The following is a 16,743-nucleotide window of genomic DNA, read 5'->3' as shown; positions in this document are numbered from 1 at the left end:
CAATCTGCAGAGCCCCCGGCAGGCCTGCTCTCACTTCCCACGTGTCCAGGAAAGTGGGCGCAGCACACTACCAGGTGGCAGCTTTGGAGGCGGGGTGCTCTCCATGGGTGTCCCAGCGGGGACTGCGGACTCCCTCTGGGACCCCACTTCCGCTGATGCTGACGCACCGCTCCTCCTGCGGCCTCAGAGGCGATGAGGCAGGTGAAAGGAGCCCAGGCTGCCCAGCCCCGTGGCCTCATGCAGCCCTTCAGCATCCCCGTTCAGATCACACTCCAGGGCGGCCAGCGGCGCCAGGGAAGGTAAGTCACCACCAGGCTCTCCCGCACTGGCGTGGGGACCTCGCTGAACAAGTGGCCGGTCTGGGTGTGTCCTCGATCCGAGGGTGCCCACTTGTGCTTCCCAGGGGACCCTGGAGGCTTTCCCGGCAGCGTTGACTAGTGTGGGCTGCATCTGTGCTCCTGCGCTTCCTCCTTCAGGTTGCAAGTCCTTGGAGGCCAGGGCCATTGTAACGTCACCTCTGGCTCCCCGGCTCTAGATCGTGGCCCAGCACAGCGGTGGTGCTCGGTTGAGTGAAGGAGTGAGGAAAGGACTGCCGGCATTTGGCGCCATGGTTGAAACATGCTCCAGCCTTGGAGTCACAGGCCTGGGTCCAAATCCCAAACCCCCCCAGCTCTACCACTTAACCAGCTGGACGATTGTGATGTCTGTGGGCTAGTCTTTTAATTTCTCTCTACCTCATCGCCCTGTCGATGAGATGGGATTAGTGATAAGGGATAGTAATGGTCGTTGCATGCCTTAGCATGCTCCTACATGATGCCAGCATACCGTCTATACTTTAAGCCATTGTAATTAACCACCTTCAGGGGGGAAGTGAGATAACATACTTCTTTAAAGATTTTTTAAATTGATTTATTTAGCGAGAGAGAAAGGGGGGGGGGAGAGAGAGAGAGAGAGAGAGAGAGAGAGAGAGAGAGAGAGAGAGAGAGAGAGAGAGAGGGAGAAATGTGAGAGTGAAACTTTGATTGCAAGCCTCCAACCAGGGAATCAAGCCTGCAACCTGGATATGTATCCTGACCAGGAACTGAACTAGAAACCTATCAGTATGCAGGAAGGCCCTCAACCAGCTGAGCCACACTGGCCAGGACTCTTTCTTTCTTTCTTTCTTTCTTTCTTTCTTTCTTTCTTTCTTTCTTTCTTTCTTTCTTTCTTTCTTTCTTTCTTTCTTTCTTTCTTCCTTCCTTCCTTCCTTCCTTCCTTCCTTCCTTCCTTCCTTTCTTTCTTAAACCCTCACCCAAGGGTATTTTTTCCACTGATTTCTAGAAAGAGTGGAAGGGAGAGAGGAGGAAAAGAGAGGGAAACATGCTCCCCGAATGTGTCCCTATCAGGGCTGGGAACCTGCAACCAAGATATGTGCCGGAGAATCAACTCAGAGACTCTTTAGTTCATGGGTCGATGCCTAGCCTCTGAGAAAACCTGGCCAGAGCCAGGGCACTTGTTAAGGGAGGAGGTGAGATATGTACAGTAACCTGAGGACCTCTTTTCTCCCCAGGGGAATGCAAAGCAGAGGGGCTGAGAGTCTTAGGTTTCACTCCCTCTGCCTGTGCCTGGATTTGGGGCAGGGTGAAATCAGAAGTGGGCACCAACGTTTAGAGAAGAGCAATGCCTGAGAGTGTTTGAGGAATGGGATATTAAGAGCTTTCCAGCCTCCTCCTGGGAGGGGTCCATTTCACTCTATCAAAAACCTGGGTGATTTGTCAGTGGCTGAAGGGGAGTTGGAAACAGTAAAGATCATCCCAGTCATCACATTACCCACCTCCATTACCCTCTAATTACACTCATGGGTATTTGAGAGACAGAATGCAGGACAGTGAGAAATAGGAGTTTGACGGATGTGAGAGGTTGGGGAGGAAGGAAGACAGAACCAAAGAGGAAAGAGACAGAGGCAAAAACACTTGTCTCTTAGAAATGAATGAATGATTTTGAAAAAAGACAAAGCAAATCACTGTATGGCAGAAGATCAAATGGCAAACTAGCAATGGAACAAGTTCTTAACATAATTAACCGGATAGAAGAGCAGTTGTGTTCTTCCCAAAACAATATAGCATCCTATATTCACTTCTGAAATGCACAATTATTGCTCTCTACTCTTACCAAACTCGATGGACCATGTGGACTTAACCTCATTTCCTGAATCAAAAGAAGTTGTTAAATAATTACAGAAATAGAAGGGTAAAAACAATGACCCAAATCTCTTCAGCAACATAAACTACAGGGAAATATTACTTTGACATAGCACAATGCTTAGAAATTCCATACACATGTGAAACTAGTATCAGATGAATTATCAAGCTTTGATGAACCACAGCTTCTTTCTAAGGAGCACGTTTTGCACAAGTTAGAGTGTTGGAGGGAGAGGCTGTTGGCATCTGCAGGGATTCCAGCCAAATGAGCATGCTCAAGGGCTTTGAAACCGAATTCGCTTCAGGCTAAGCCAGAAGGCACCTATAGTATGGGGAGTGTGAAAGTCAGTTCTGTCTGCAGGGGAGACAGCAGAATGGGGGTGGGTACTGCCTTGATTGAATAAAACAACCCTTGGTAACACTCTGGTTACAAGTGGATGTGTATTGCTTGCTGGCAAAAAAAAAAAAAAAAAAAAAAAAAAAAAGTTCTGTTTACTCATCTCTGGCTACAAAGCAACATTAGATCATTCTTAAGTGCTTTGAGGTCCTTGGATGAAAGGTGCTTATAATACCACAACATTAATTACAGGGCTGTTTATGATCTCAGAAATCATATTCAACAATAAGGAAATGATTGAGGAAAACGTGGGGTCCTGGCTGGTGTTGCTAAGTGGTTAGAATGTTGGCCTGAGAACCAAAGGGTTGCAGGTTCGATTCCAGGTCAAGGGCATAGACCTGGCTTGTGGGTTCACTCCCTAGCCATGGTCAGGGCACAAGTTGATGTATCTCTCTCACATCAATCTTCCTCTCTCTACCCCCTCTCTCTTCCTGTCACTCTATCTAAAAATCCATGGGGGAAAAAAAAATCCTTGGGTGAAGATTAATGACAACAACAAAATTATGGCAATTGTTGGAATACTATTATGTAGCCAATAGAAGAGTTACAAAGCATTGATGCTGACATATTTTTACATTAAGTGAAAAAGACAAGATTAACATTTTTTTTCTAGTGTTTAAAAATAATATAGAGGAGAGTACTAGCCCACTAAGCTTTTATCTCTAAGTAGTAGAATTGTGGGTGGTTTTTATTTTCTATTTTTTCAATTTTATAAAACAAACACAAAAAGTACATTACTTTCTCAAATTCTTTGACATTTGTTGAGGCTTTCTTTATGGCTCAGTTGGTGGTTAGGTCTCATAAATGTTCCATATATGTTTGAGAAGAATATATATTCCATGGAGCTTGAATCTCTGCCATTATGGCTGCCTTTGTTTAGCTTAAAATTTTGTTAGGCCCCTTAAAATGGAATTACCTCTGGGTCTCAACTGCTTTGTGAGAGGGAACAGCTAGTCAAGGAAACGGCTCACAGGAAGTGGTGGGACTAAGGCAAACGGGAGAAGAGGCTCCTGTCCACAGGGGCGGCCTCTGCTTGTGACTGGCTGTTCATAGGTAGGAATGTGGACCTTGTGATGCAAACAAATATTTTCAGGGGGAATGTGCAATAATCCCCCAAAATAAGCAAGTTCATAACATTTACTTACATAAAGCAAAAGCTACTTTTACAGGTAATTCCTTTCTAGCCATTGATTAATCAGGTCTCCGAAGACTTCTAGCATTCCTTAGTTTTGTTTGTTACATTCAAGAAAAAAAATTATCACACACCATTTTAGCATGTTTATTTATTTTTTAAAAACATATTTTTTATTGATTTTTTTTAAGAGAAGAAGGGGGAAGAGAGAGAGATAGAAACATCAATGATGAGAGAGAGCCACTGATTGATCAGCTGTCTCCTGCATGTCCCCCCACTGCAGATGGAGCCCTTAGCCAGAACTGAACCCTGGACCTTCAGTCCATAGGCCGACGCTCTGTCCAGTGAGCCAAACTGGCTATGGCCATTTTTGCATGCTTAGATAGACTTTTTTACCAAGCTCTGAACATAGGATCTCATTGTATTGCATGGAACCTGCTCACAACCCTTAGGGAGGAGCAAATGGGATCACCCCTCTACGACATTTTAGCCCCTATGGGTTGGTAAATGTACTGACTTCTTTAGAACTATCTCTTCCCCACTTCCTCCAAAGGACAGCTGTTTCTACCTCAGGGAGGAAGAGAAATACAGACCACGGTGGTGGAGACCCACCAGCTGGGCACAAGAAGCTGCCGTCCAGTGCTGGAGAGGACCGAGCCATGCTGCTAGGGTTCACAATGATGGGCTTCTCGGTTCTGATGTTCTTCTTGTTTGGAACAACCATCCTAAAGCCTTTCGTACTTAGGTAAGAATCGGAAAAAGACAGACCCAGCATTTCCAGTTCAAATCAGATGCAGGCACAGTGGTGGAGAGGGGAGGCTGGTTGGTTCCTGCAGCCATTCTGACAGTGGTCTAGGACAGGGATGACATACTCACTCGCTCTTTGGTCTGTGCTCAGAAGCAGCTGGGTGTGGAGCAAGAGATGGTAAGAAAGTGAAAGACATTTCTTGTCTGCTCCCCAATCCCAACCTCAAAAATACTTCCAACAACGAATCCACAAATTAGTCTTATAGGTAATACATCCTTTCTTTACTGTGCAGATATTCCAGGGAAGGCTTAATTTAAGCCTTCTACATGAGCACAATAGAAGTTTTGGAGTCTGAGTTTTTTGAGTTGGGTAATGTCTACTTGGAACATAGTAACTGCTCAATAATTATGAGTTCCCTTTCTTTTCTTTTAAGTAGTTTCCTTATTAGGTATGTGTAATAATAATTACCATTATTAAATATATAATATTTACAAGGGCTGGTGAACGAAATTCTTGCATGGGTAAAGTCCCTAGGCCTGGCCAGTGATCTGGGTTGATTGATCAGGGCCTTCTGACTAGTGGCCCAGTGCATAAAATTTGTGCATGGGGCGGGGGGAGTGGATCCCTCAGCCAGCCTACACCCTCTCCAATTGGATATCAATCTCATAATCTGGGATCGCTGGCTCCTAACTGCTCACCTGACTGATTGCCCCTAACTGTCTCTGCCTGCCTGCCTGATTGCTCCTAACCTTTCTGCCTGTCTGCCTAATCACCCCTAATTGCCCTCCCATGCCAGCCTGATCTCACCCCCAATGACCTTCCCCTGCTGCCCTGATCTTTCCCCTAACTGCTTTCCCCATGCTGACCAGATTACTCCTAACTGCCTCTGCCTGCCTGATCACCCCTAACTGTCCTCCCCTACCAGCCTGATCTCACCTCAACTGCCTTTCCTGGAAGGTCTGATCTGGCCCCCAACTGCCTTCCTTTGCTGGCCTGATCTCACCCCAAACTGCCTCTGCCTCAGACCCTACCACCATGGCTTTGTCCAGAAGGAAGTCTGATGTCTAGAAGATGGCGGTTGACCCAAGCTATGGATCAGATGCTGCTTCTCTGTCCAGGCCTCTCTTTGGGCCTGATCTGCAACCCCTTTGGCAGTCAGTGCTGGGTCACCACTGCAACCCAGCACTGACTTCCGGTCAGTTGAGCCTTCAGTCATTTTGTATGTTACAGACCCTGGGTTTTTATATATTAGAATATGACAAATATTCTGTTTTATTCTATTTAAAGCTAGAGCAAACCCATGATGGAAGGAAGCATTATTTTAAATTTATAAATGAAAAAGCTGAGGCTCAGGAAGGCCAAAGTAACTTGCCCCAGGCCACTAAACCAAGAAAGAATCTGCTTGTCATTCTGACATAAAGACTTCTTACCTCCTAAGACTTAAGCTTGCTGCAACGAGGGGATGGGGGGTGGGATGGGTGTTTTGATTAGGGCAGGACCGGGGCTGTTTAAAGTTGGAGAATGGCTCACATAACATGGAGTGCTTTGGGGGAGGGCAGCCCTGGGAATGCAAGGGCCACAGGGAATGGGAAAGGCAGGTCTAGACATTCAGCGAAAAGAGGTCACAGAAAAGGAATTTTTTAGATTCATCTCCTGCCATTCCAATGTTAACATTATTTGGGCAATAAGGTGGAGGTGACTATCCACCGGAGTGCACAGTGCTGCTCTTAGAAGGATTCCAGGGGAATTTTCTACCTGGTATGAGCACCAGAGAATCTGCTCTGCTCTTGGTCAACCTACTTTTTTTTTTTTTTTAACTCAACAGTCACCAGCCAGCCTATATCTGGTTGTGTTTCCTTTGTTGCTTTTGCTACTAAGAAGCTGCAAGTCAAATTTGTCCATTTCTCATAATTATAAGGATTCTTAGGATATACGGGTCACATGTTTGCACCTCACTTTTGACTTCATTCTAGCTTTCTACTTTCCTTTTTCTGTTACTCTACTTTATATCTACTTATGTATCTAATTTCTATCTAATCTGCATAGATATCTGGAATATCTATGTAAATGGAATAAATATGTGTGTGTGCACGTGTTTGTGTGCAGGTCAGAATATTGTTAAAAAATGTGATATATTTGGGAGATGGTTTGAGATACCACCTGAAAATTGGCACTAAGCTATTGCTCATATTTAAAATTGACTTTTCTAAGCATTTCTGGAAATTGTTTAAAGGAATTTAGGGAGTGCTTATCTCTTCCTTGCCTTGAAAACTTGTGGCACCAGAGGTAAGTTTCACACCCTAAAGCGTGATAGATATACCTATGCCCACTCCCTGTACTCACATTCGCCAATCAAATGATGGATTGTGTTTATTTGTAGACAAATAGACACACAATGCTATTGAAAGAACAGGCTAAATTTTTCCCCCGTCCGAAATACACCCCTGGTTCCACCTGGGCTCATGCATAGGAAAGAATATCTCGCTTTCTATATTGGAGCTTCCTGAAATCTTTGAGGATGGTTCAAATCATGTTTTATCTGTCACGTAGTGAGGATTTAGAGAGCTTAAGTTCTAATACAGATAAGCAAATAATTATAAACAGTTAAAGATACATTATCTAAATAAGTATAGAAATTAATTTTGTGTAAAAGCAGGCCAATGCTAAACATGTGAGAGAACCTTTCCATTTTTGTATTTTCACTTGCCCAATATTTTACTTTCTAGGCTACATTCAGTAATTATTTGTTTTTTAAAAAAATATATATTTTATTGAATTTTTTACAGAGAAGAAAGGAGAGGGATAGAGAGCTAGAAACAAAGATGAGAGAGAATCATCAATCAGCTGCCTTTTGTACATCTCTTATTGGGGATGTGCCCGCAACCTAGGTACATGCCCTTGACTGGAATCGAACCCGGGATCTTTCAGTCCCCAGGGGGATGCTCTATCCACTGAGCCAAACCGGTTTTGGCAGTAATTGTTTGCTTTGTTTGTTATTATTTTTTTTTAATTTCCTGGGCCTTAGGATCATATTAAATTGCACCATGTGTCTCAAGTTTGTTATATTGATAAAGCGAAATGATGATTGGTGGTCAAAGATCATAATGGGAGTGCTCTATACAGCTAGCTAAACAATGCCTTTCAAATAGTCTGACTTATAGAAGTTTGCCATTCTAACTTCTTGTTCTTAAGGCACTAGGAGATAAACACAAGGACCCACCTGGGGGTGAGTGTGAGAATGCATGAGGAGCTGCTCCTGTACATTCAAAACACATCCTCTTACCCTCACTTGTTCTCCACTTAGTTCATACATATATATCCGTTCTCTTCAGCCTCACCTCGGTCTTCATGGAAATGTATCTACCACTTCTCATTGCACCTATGTCAATCTGCGTTTGTCACATACCCAGATTCTCAAGGAATGTTTTCCAAATAAAATTTAATTTAGCACAGCACTTACTGAGCCTTTACTACGCGAGAGGCATTGTGTTTTAGGCTTTGAGGAACATAAAGATGAGTAGCAGGTAGGTCCTGACCTCAAGGAATTACTGACAGCAAAAACACAGTGAGCTTCTAATGAAATATTGCTTGCATGATTTGCATTTGCCTCTTTGGAAGCGGAGCAGGTAAATGGAATTGTACTTCGTTATCAGAACTTTTGGAGGCTGTGTTGACTAAGAGCCCAATGGTTGGACTTCTTCCAAAAGGTGCATTTTAAGATGATGAGGCATTAGGATATAATTTCTTTGAATATATTTTTATTGATTTCAGGGAGGAAGGAAGAGGCAGAGAGAAAGAGATAAAAACATCAATGATGAAAATCACTGATCAGCTACCTCCTGCAGGCCCACACTGGGGATTGAGCCAGCAATCGGACTTATGTCCTGACCAGGAATTGAACCTAGGTTGACTGAGCCACGCCAGTTGGGCAGATGGCAGATGATATGATTTCTGATGTGGATCTTTTTGGTTATCGTACTTAGAGTGATATTGATCAAAATATGGTTCTCCAAACACATGTATCTTAAAACTATTAAATAGATTTCTGGACTTAAACTCAGATCAACTGAACCTGAATCTCTGGGAATGAAATAGAGAATATACTTTTATTTCAGAGAGAAAGGGAGACGGAGACATAGAAACATCAATGATAAGAGAGAATCATTGATTGGTTGCCTCCTTCACACCCCACATTGGGGATTGAGCCCTCAATCCAAACACATGCCCTGACAGGGAATCGAACTGTGACGTCCTGGTTCATAGGTTGACACTCAACCATTGAGCGACACCTGCCAGGCTGGAATCCACATTTTAATAAGCTTCATGCTAACAAACTCGCTCAGGTGATTCTGAAGCTTGAAAACCATTGATCTAAGGGTTGGTGTAGTGAGAAATATGCCAGGAGGGTCCTAATTGAGATGGGGCTTGGCAATTTGCTACTATTTATTCCGTCTCTGTGTCCTCACTGTGTGCTTTCTATGATAGTCCTACATTTCCTCAAAATAGACAAATGCCTCAGGTTAGCACATTAGAAATATAAAACTAAGTTTTCTAGAGGGTGAAGATCATGATTTTATTTTATTTTTTTCAAATGGGAGCGCTCAGAGAGAAGAGGCGAACTGCACTATTGTCCTCACACGTATCACGGACGACGGGATGGGCTGCACTTTCACCTGTGGTGTGGCCTGCCAAGGCCAGGGCACGTATCCCTGTCTTCAGGTGCTGGTGAACCTCACCCATTCGGGCCAGAAAGCTCTCCTACGTTACAATGAAGAGGCTGTGCAGATCAATTCCAAGGTGATGTTCTAATGAAAAAGTTCTCATCACAGCAACCCTCCCATGCCAGAACTGTCCCCAGCAGGGTGCAGTACCCTGGGCAGCCTCTGGGGATAAATCTGTTTCCTTCTAGTGAATGTTTTGATAGTGGTCAAATCAGGATAAATGAAGCAAAAAACATTCTTGGAGGGAAAATGGGGTAAACAGGAAGGGGAGAAATTTCAATTTCATAAGCTGGTGTCTGAAATGTATAGGCTGAGCCAATGACCAGGGTCATTTCTGTGCAGATTTACTTTTGGAGGTCCCATCCCCATCCTATCAAAGTGGTACAAGGTTCTCACAGTCCACCTGAAATCAAGCAAGTTATTTTTTCTTTGAAAAAATATGTTTTTATTTAAAAGAAAGGAAGGAAGAGGGAGAAAGAGATAGAAACATCAATGATGAGAATCATCAATCGGCTGCCTCCTGACACCCCCCACTGGGGATCGAACCTGCAACCCAGGCATGTGCCCTGACTAGGAATCAAATTGTGACCTCCTGGTTCATGGGTCAACACTGAACCACTGAGCCACACTGGCTAGGTGCAAGTAATTTTTCTTATCAGAGAAATTTAAAGGATTATTATAAATTTTATTTATTTTATTTTTGTTAATACTCACCTGAAGATATTTTTTCCCCATTGTTTTTTAGAGAGGGGAAGGGAAAGTTGAAGAGAGAGGGAGAAAAACAATGATGAGAGACACATGGATTGCCTCCAGCACATGCCTTGATTAGAGCTGGGGATCAAAATTGCAACCCAGCCCTTGATTGGAAATCAAACCTTCGACTCTTTGGTGCATGGACTGATTGATGCTCTAATCAATGAGAAATACTGGCCAGGACAATTTTGATTTTAATAAGTTGCTCAATTGGTTCATATGATTTAAAGTGTACCTTTACACCTAACAATCACAGTTAAGTTGTATTAGATTAGTTGACACCTTACATTTTGTTGTCTTCACTTAATCACTAATTTTAATCTGATGATTTCTTTTCTATTTCGGATATAATTTTTAAAAAAATTTATTTCATTAATTTTTACAGAGAGGAAGGGAGAGAGATAGAGAGTTAGAAACATTGATGAGAGAGAAATATCGAGCAGCTGCCTCCTGCACATCCCCTACTGTGGATGTGTCCGCAACCAAGGTACATGCCCTTGACCAGAATTGAACCTGGGACCCTTCAGTCCGCAGACCGATGCTCTATCCACTGAGCCAAACTGGTTTTGGCTTGGATGTAATAATTTTTAAGGTCTCAAACATTTAAAAAAATATATTTTATTGATTTTTTAGAGAGGAAGAGAGAGGGATAGAGAGAGAAACATCAATCAGCTGCCTCCTGCACACCACCACTGAGGATGTGCCTGAAACCAAAGTACATGCCCTTGACTGGAATTGAATCTGGGACCTTTCAGTCCGCAGGCCGATGCTATGTCCACTGAGCCTAATTGGTTTTGGCATGATCTCGAACATTTTCAAAGGCCATCGGCACAATGCTTGGAGTGTCCAGTGGGTGTGATAATAAACCTCAATCTTGTTTTTTGTTTTTTTTTTAATCAGCTGATAGAAAGAGGTCCCTTATCCACTGGCTCTGCCTCCCAGGAAACAGAGCCCAGGTGGGGTCCCGCTGTGTGGGCCCAAGACAAAAGCCTCAATATGCTAATCCTTTATGGAGAGATTTTACTACAGGACATCAAGACAAAGACAATAGAGGGACCGATAGGTGTTGAAAGCACATAGAGCTCAATAAATATTTGCTGAATGGACAAATGGATTGAGTTACTGTCCAGAAAGAGGCTGAGGACCTGCATGTCAGGAGCGTGGTCCTTTTGAAGTTGGCCATGGTCTCTTCTGCAGTGTCTTGACTCTAAGAATACTTCCTCATGCCCTCGCTTAATGCCTGGAAATGGCCATTTCATTCGGTGCCCCTCTGCCAACCCTTCCCCCTGAGCTATGTGGTGGATTATCATCACCTTGAGATGGAAACTCCCAAATAGCTTCAAGCTATTTCAGAATGAAAACTGTTACATGCTTGATACTGCTAAGAGTGTTCTCATCTTTCTTCCTCCTCCACATTCCTAGTGCTTTTACACACCCAAGTGCCACCGAGACAGGAATGACTTGCTCATCAGGGCTCTGGACGTAAAGGAATTCTTTGATCACATAAACGGGACTCCTTTTTCATGTTTCTACACTCCAGGCAGCCAATCTGAAGATGTTATTCTCATAAAAAAGTATGACCAAATGGTTATCTTCTACTGTCTACTCTGGCCTTCACTGACGCTGCTGGGTGGCGCCCTGATTGTGGGTATGGTGCGGTTAACACAGTACCTGTCTCTCCTGTGTGAGAAGTACAGCACTGCACTCAGAGATGAGGCAGGTGGCAAAGCACCTTATACAGAACAGCATCGAAGGAGCTGAGCAATCTTAGGATGGTGGCCAAACTGAAGTCTTGGCCTTCAGACACCCATAGTTTCTGCATGTGAAGATTTGATTATGACTGGTTACAAATTAACCATGAAGAGACAGTAAAGCATGCTATGGGAAAGAAAAAAACTTTTTAAAAAATATATTTTTATTGATTTCAGAGAGGGAGAGAGATAGAAACATCAATGATGAGAATCACTGATCGGCTGCCTCCTGCATACCCACTATTAAGGACTGAGCCCATAACTGGGGCATGTGCCCTAACCCAGAATTGAACTGTGATCTTGGTTCATAGGTCAATGCTCAACTATTGAGCCATGACAGCCAGGCAAGAAAAAACTTTTAAGAGTCTCCCATGTATTCTATTTATTTTGTAAATACATACAAATTCACCATTTTTTCTACTCCAAATCTCTTCCCACATGAGCCAATGAAGCACTTCTTGTTCCTACATAGCAAAATGCGCTCAAGGTAGCTGTCCTTAATTTCAGCTCTACTTAGAACTTGTCAATGTGGAAATAAATAATGGGGCTATTTAACCTATGGAGCACTGGACGACCAGCCTTGTCCTATGCCATACAATTCACGTTAAAACATTTCTCAAAAAGATTCTTGGTGAAGCCCTAGCCTGTTTGGCTCAGTGGATAAAGTGTCAGCCTGTGGACTCAAGGGTCTCAGGTTTGATTCTGGTCAAGGGCATGTACCTTGGTTGCAGGCACATCCTCAGTGGGGGGTGTATAGAAGGCACCTGATCAGTGTTTCTCTCTCATCGATGTTTCTAACTTTCTATCCCTCTCCCTTTATCTCTGTAAGAAAATTAATAAAAGAAAATTCTTGGTGAAGAACAGTTCATTCACTATAGGAAGATTGTAATCTGGTAATCCCCAAAAGTGTGGCCCTACCATTTCACTTCACCATTCGTGATAAAGGAGGGAAGCCACTACCTAGAAAATCCATTAAGTTTAGAGTTATTTATATTTAACTTTATCATATACCATTTTAACTTTTCTTTCAGGTACAGGTATGCTTTCCGAAAGCTCATTTTATTCTTCGTGTACATTCTGGTGAGAAAGAGATGGCTAGAAATTTGTCATGAAGGAGGGATAAGTTGTACTGGATGGAATTTAGCATTCATCTCAGATAATCCCCCTCACAGAAAAGTCCCATGTGGCTACTCAACAATGGTCCTTATATTAAATGATGAGTCTACATGGTTATAAAATAATGTTATAAAACCCTCCCAACGGGTACTTTCCAGATCAAGCTGAATATGAGATGAAAACAGTTTGTTCTGAAAACCAATGTGCTTTAAAGTATCTATAAAATTTTATTAAAATATCTTACATGGTGGACAATAGGAAAAATGAGACTTTTGAAGCAATCTTTTTAATGTAGATGCAATCAAACAAAAAACTTTGATTCAAGCCAATTTAATGCCTTTTAGAAATTGTGTCATAAATTACTAAACTGAATAATAAAATTGAGCAACATTGACTTGCACAATTTTGGCACGTTCTCCTCTTTCTAGTGTGGAATAGTGGAGAGAATGTGTCTGTGTGTGTGATTTGTAGGCCATAATCACCACTTTTCAAATTTTTGGGCAATTCAGCTGAATTGTTAGAGCTTCTCTCTCTTTCCATCTTTAGAATGGGAATCATCTCTTCTTTCATGGGGATTGAAAGGGATACACAAAGTATAGAGTATATGAAACATCTAGCTTAGTTTCTGGCACTAGAAGAGGTGCTTAAAATTTTTAGGAGATAACCATCTTTTGCTAAGTTTCAGTATTCAGCCAGCCTTATCCCTCTTCTGGCTACATACCACAGGCAATGAAATCAGCACCTCCAAGAGATCCCTGCACTCCTATGTTCACTGAGGCGTTGTTCACAGTAATCAAGCTATGGAGATAGCCTATGAGCCCATCAACAGACTAAAGACATTGTGGTGATATATAATGTGTGTATAAGTACATGCAATGGAATATCATTCAGCCTTCAAAAAGGAGATCTTGCCCAGCCAGGTGGCTCAGTTGGTTGGGATGTCTCGTGCATCAAAAGGTTGCAGGTTTGGTCCCCGGTTGGGCATGTATAGGAGACAACCTATTGATGTTCTCTATCTCTCTAAAAAGTCAATAAACATATCCTTGGGTGAGGATTAAAAGAAAAAAAAAAAAAAAGGAGATCCTGCTATTTGCAACAACACAGATGAACCTGGCAGACATTATATTAAGTAAAATAAGTCAGGCACAGAAAGGGAAAAACTGTGTTCCACTGCATTTGTGTGGACTCTAAAGTCAAATACATAAAAACAGAGAGTAATATGATGGTTATTAGTAGGGAGATGGGGGAAATGGGGAGATGTTGGTTAAAGGGCACACATGTTCAGTTATAAGATGAACAATAAACCTAGAGATTTAGTACACACGATGGCTATAGTTAATAGTGTATTGAGTACCGGAAATTTGTTGAGTAGATTTCAGGCGCTCTCATCACATACACAGCAACTGTGAAGTGATACATTAACTAGTTTGTAGTGATCATGTCACTCTGTATTTCAAATCATTATATTGTAGACCTCAAATGTATATAATTCTTATTAAAAATAAAACGAATTCAGTCAGCCTCTGTGCCTTTCATTGGACAGCTGGTATAGGGGTCAGGGTAGGAAGCTCTGAGAGGATCCTCCCCACCATGTCTTAGCTAAATATGATATGCTTGTAAGGTCCAGAATGTGCTGTTTAAAGGCTTCTGTACACCAGACTTTCCGGTAATGAAATTATATATATTTAAATATTTAAGTTGAGTTTCTGTAGTTTTCTTAAATGAAGGGCACATTTCTATTCCATTAATATATATATATATGTGTGTGTGTGTGTGTGTGTGTGTGTGTGTGTATAAATTTCAGAGAGAAAGGGAAAGGGAGGGATAGATAGAAACATAAAAAATGACAGAGAAGCGTTAACTGGCTGCCTCCTGCACACCCCCACACTGGAGATCAAGCCTATTACCTGGGCTCTGCCCTGACTGGGAATCAAACCGTGGCCTTCTGGTTCATAGGTCGATGCTTAACCCTAAGGCACACTGGCCGGGTTCTATTCTATTTCTTAATAAGCTTGACACCCATCTAACAATATGCAATTCTTGGGATTTTTCTCCTAACAAAGTAGAAACCACTAATTTGAAATCTAGAGTGTGTGAAAGTGTTGAAACCTCAAGTGTTTGAATTCCTACAGTTTTCCATTGATAAAAGTGGTTATTTGGTCTATCTCAGGAAAGAGGCATTATGCTTGGAGAACAAAGTCAACTTATGACAATATTAATTCAAAATCACTTGGCAACTAAACAAAATGTAAGCAATTATTTGCTGTTAATGGTTTAGAAGTTCTAAGTGCCAATGCCCATGTGCATTATGGGTGCAAGAAAAGTTCAGACTTACCTTTTGCAAAGCTTATATTAACTAAAAGCAAAACCAGTTTGCTTTTAACCTACTTTCTAGGTTCTGTTCTTCAAGAGACTTGAAAAAAAGTCCTTTTACACATACACACTTATGCATCTAGGTATATGTATACATGTATTTCTGTTTAAAATACATGCATATAATTCTTTATGCTTAAAGGAAGTTAATATTTAAACAGATATATCTCTAATATTCATCACTTTACTGGGGCAGAAAAATTGACTTTGAAGGCATAATAGTTTTAGGTTTTCATCCAATGTTTCTCAGTCATTATTGGCAAGAACTCAAATTCAGCTAAAATTTCATTATTAGCAATACTGGTTTGCTTTTAAGCATTCAAAAGATGGCAAAATATACTTACCACACTTTTTTGTTTAGAATATAAAATATATAGAACACCAAGGATTATGTGGACACAAGTCAAAGCCGTTTTCTTTCTTTTTCTTTTTTTTTTAATAAACAGTGTGATGTTACAGACTACGAAGGTAAAGAAAAGCAGACATTGACAGTTTCTGATGAGCACAAACAGTAGTGCAGTCACAGGCCGAGCTTCTTGCTCAGAACAGCAAGACTGGGAAGAGGTCTTAAATTTAGTGACACTATTATTCTATGTTCTCAGTACAATAACACATGCATCTTGCTGTGTCAAATACTTTTTGGGCCATCATTAAAAGAACATTTAAAAACATTTTCTCCTAACGAATGCAGTATACCACAGAACTTCAATTCATTGAATGACAAAATATAGAGAGATCGATTTCCTACAGTAAGTGGGGCTAAAAAGGGTGGTAGGAGCTACTTTTTAAAATTCCCAAAGTCAACATTTTGTGTGCTAGTTGTTTTCTTTTTGTAGTGCCACATTCCCCAAGATGTTAAAGGGTTATGTTCCAAAAGGACACATTCTTTTAGGTTTTATTCAACTTATGTCCAAGGCTGAAATCATATTTAAACCACTGATTGCATTTGAAACTTAGGTTCCATAACCAAAAACACTCCTAGAAATCAGATGAAGGCCAACTTCTCTTATCACTTATAGGAACATAAATTAAATCTGGAAAGGGGCCTTTTCTTATAAAATCAATAATGACTTTTGGAAATTTACACTAGAATTAAGGAGTTGTCTTATTAAAGATATTTTGAGAAAATACCAAAGTTGGTTTTCTGCCTCCTTTCTTAGAAGTATTAACAAAAAATTTTCACTTAAAAAATGTACATGTCTCTTAGTTTAACCACATTATTGTCGTGACAGATTAAATATGATTTCAGATAGATTCATAGACTTGAATAGCTTACAAAATACGTTTAAAAAGCCCTTTTCCATACTTATCAACTTGAGGAATGGAGTCTACAGTTGGTAGTGAAAATCAGTTACCCAACTATACTAAATGTAAAAGGAACTGCTTTTATTGTTTTATGTCCTCCTTGTTAAAACTTATATGTAATTGTGTAAAAATTAAGTCAGAAGATTTCCTGATGGCTCATAACTGTCACTTTATGCTAGCCAGCATGGCTGTGATATTAACATATCTAAAATATTAACATACCTAAGCAAAAGGAATGGCGCTGCATTGATGAAAAGGAAGTGCAAT

General features: G+C 41.3%; 1 protein-coding gene across 1 annotated transcript; it reads left to right on the top strand.

Annotated features, from left to right (window-relative positions):
• Nucleotides 1-237: 237 nt before the first annotated feature.
• On the top strand, nucleotides 238-16,087 carry KCNMB3 (potassium calcium-activated channel subfamily M regulatory beta subunit 3). Its single transcript, XM_036444027.1, has 4 exons — nucleotides 238-299; nucleotides 4,263-4,454; nucleotides 9,056-9,254; nucleotides 15,618-16,087. The coding sequence occupies exons 1-4, from the start codon at nucleotides 238-240 to the stop codon at nucleotides 15,684-15,686; spliced, it is 522 nt and encodes a 173-aa protein (XP_036299920.1). The 3' UTR covers nucleotides 15,687-16,087.
• The last annotated feature ends 656 nt before the right edge of the window (nucleotides 16,088-16,743 follow it).

Source organism: Pipistrellus kuhlii, unplaced genomic scaffold (genome assembly GCF_014108245.1).
Source record: "Pipistrellus kuhlii isolate mPipKuh1 unplaced genomic scaffold, mPipKuh1.p scaffold_m20_p_2, whole genome shotgun sequence".
NCBI classification, from domain to species: domain Eukaryota; kingdom Metazoa; phylum Chordata; class Mammalia; order Chiroptera; family Vespertilionidae; genus Pipistrellus; species Pipistrellus kuhlii.
Note: the sequence above shows the minus strand (reverse complement) of the source record. Positions and strands in the feature narration are given on the sequence as shown.

Excerpts from the sequence above, each read along its gene's own strand:
- KCNMB3 (XM_036444027.1), top strand. The coding sequence starts at position 238 with ATGCAGCCCTTCAGCATCCCCGTTCAGATCACACTCCAGGGCGGCCAG. Across the intron at positions 300-4,262 it reads GGCCAGCGGCGCCAGGGAAG|GACAGCTGTTTCTACCTCAG; the intron begins GTAAGTCACCAC and ends CTTCCTCCAAAG. Across the intron at positions 9,255-15,617 it reads CTGTGCAGATCAATTCCAAG|TGTGATGTTACAGACTACGA; the intron begins GTGATGTTCTAA and ends TTTAATAAACAG.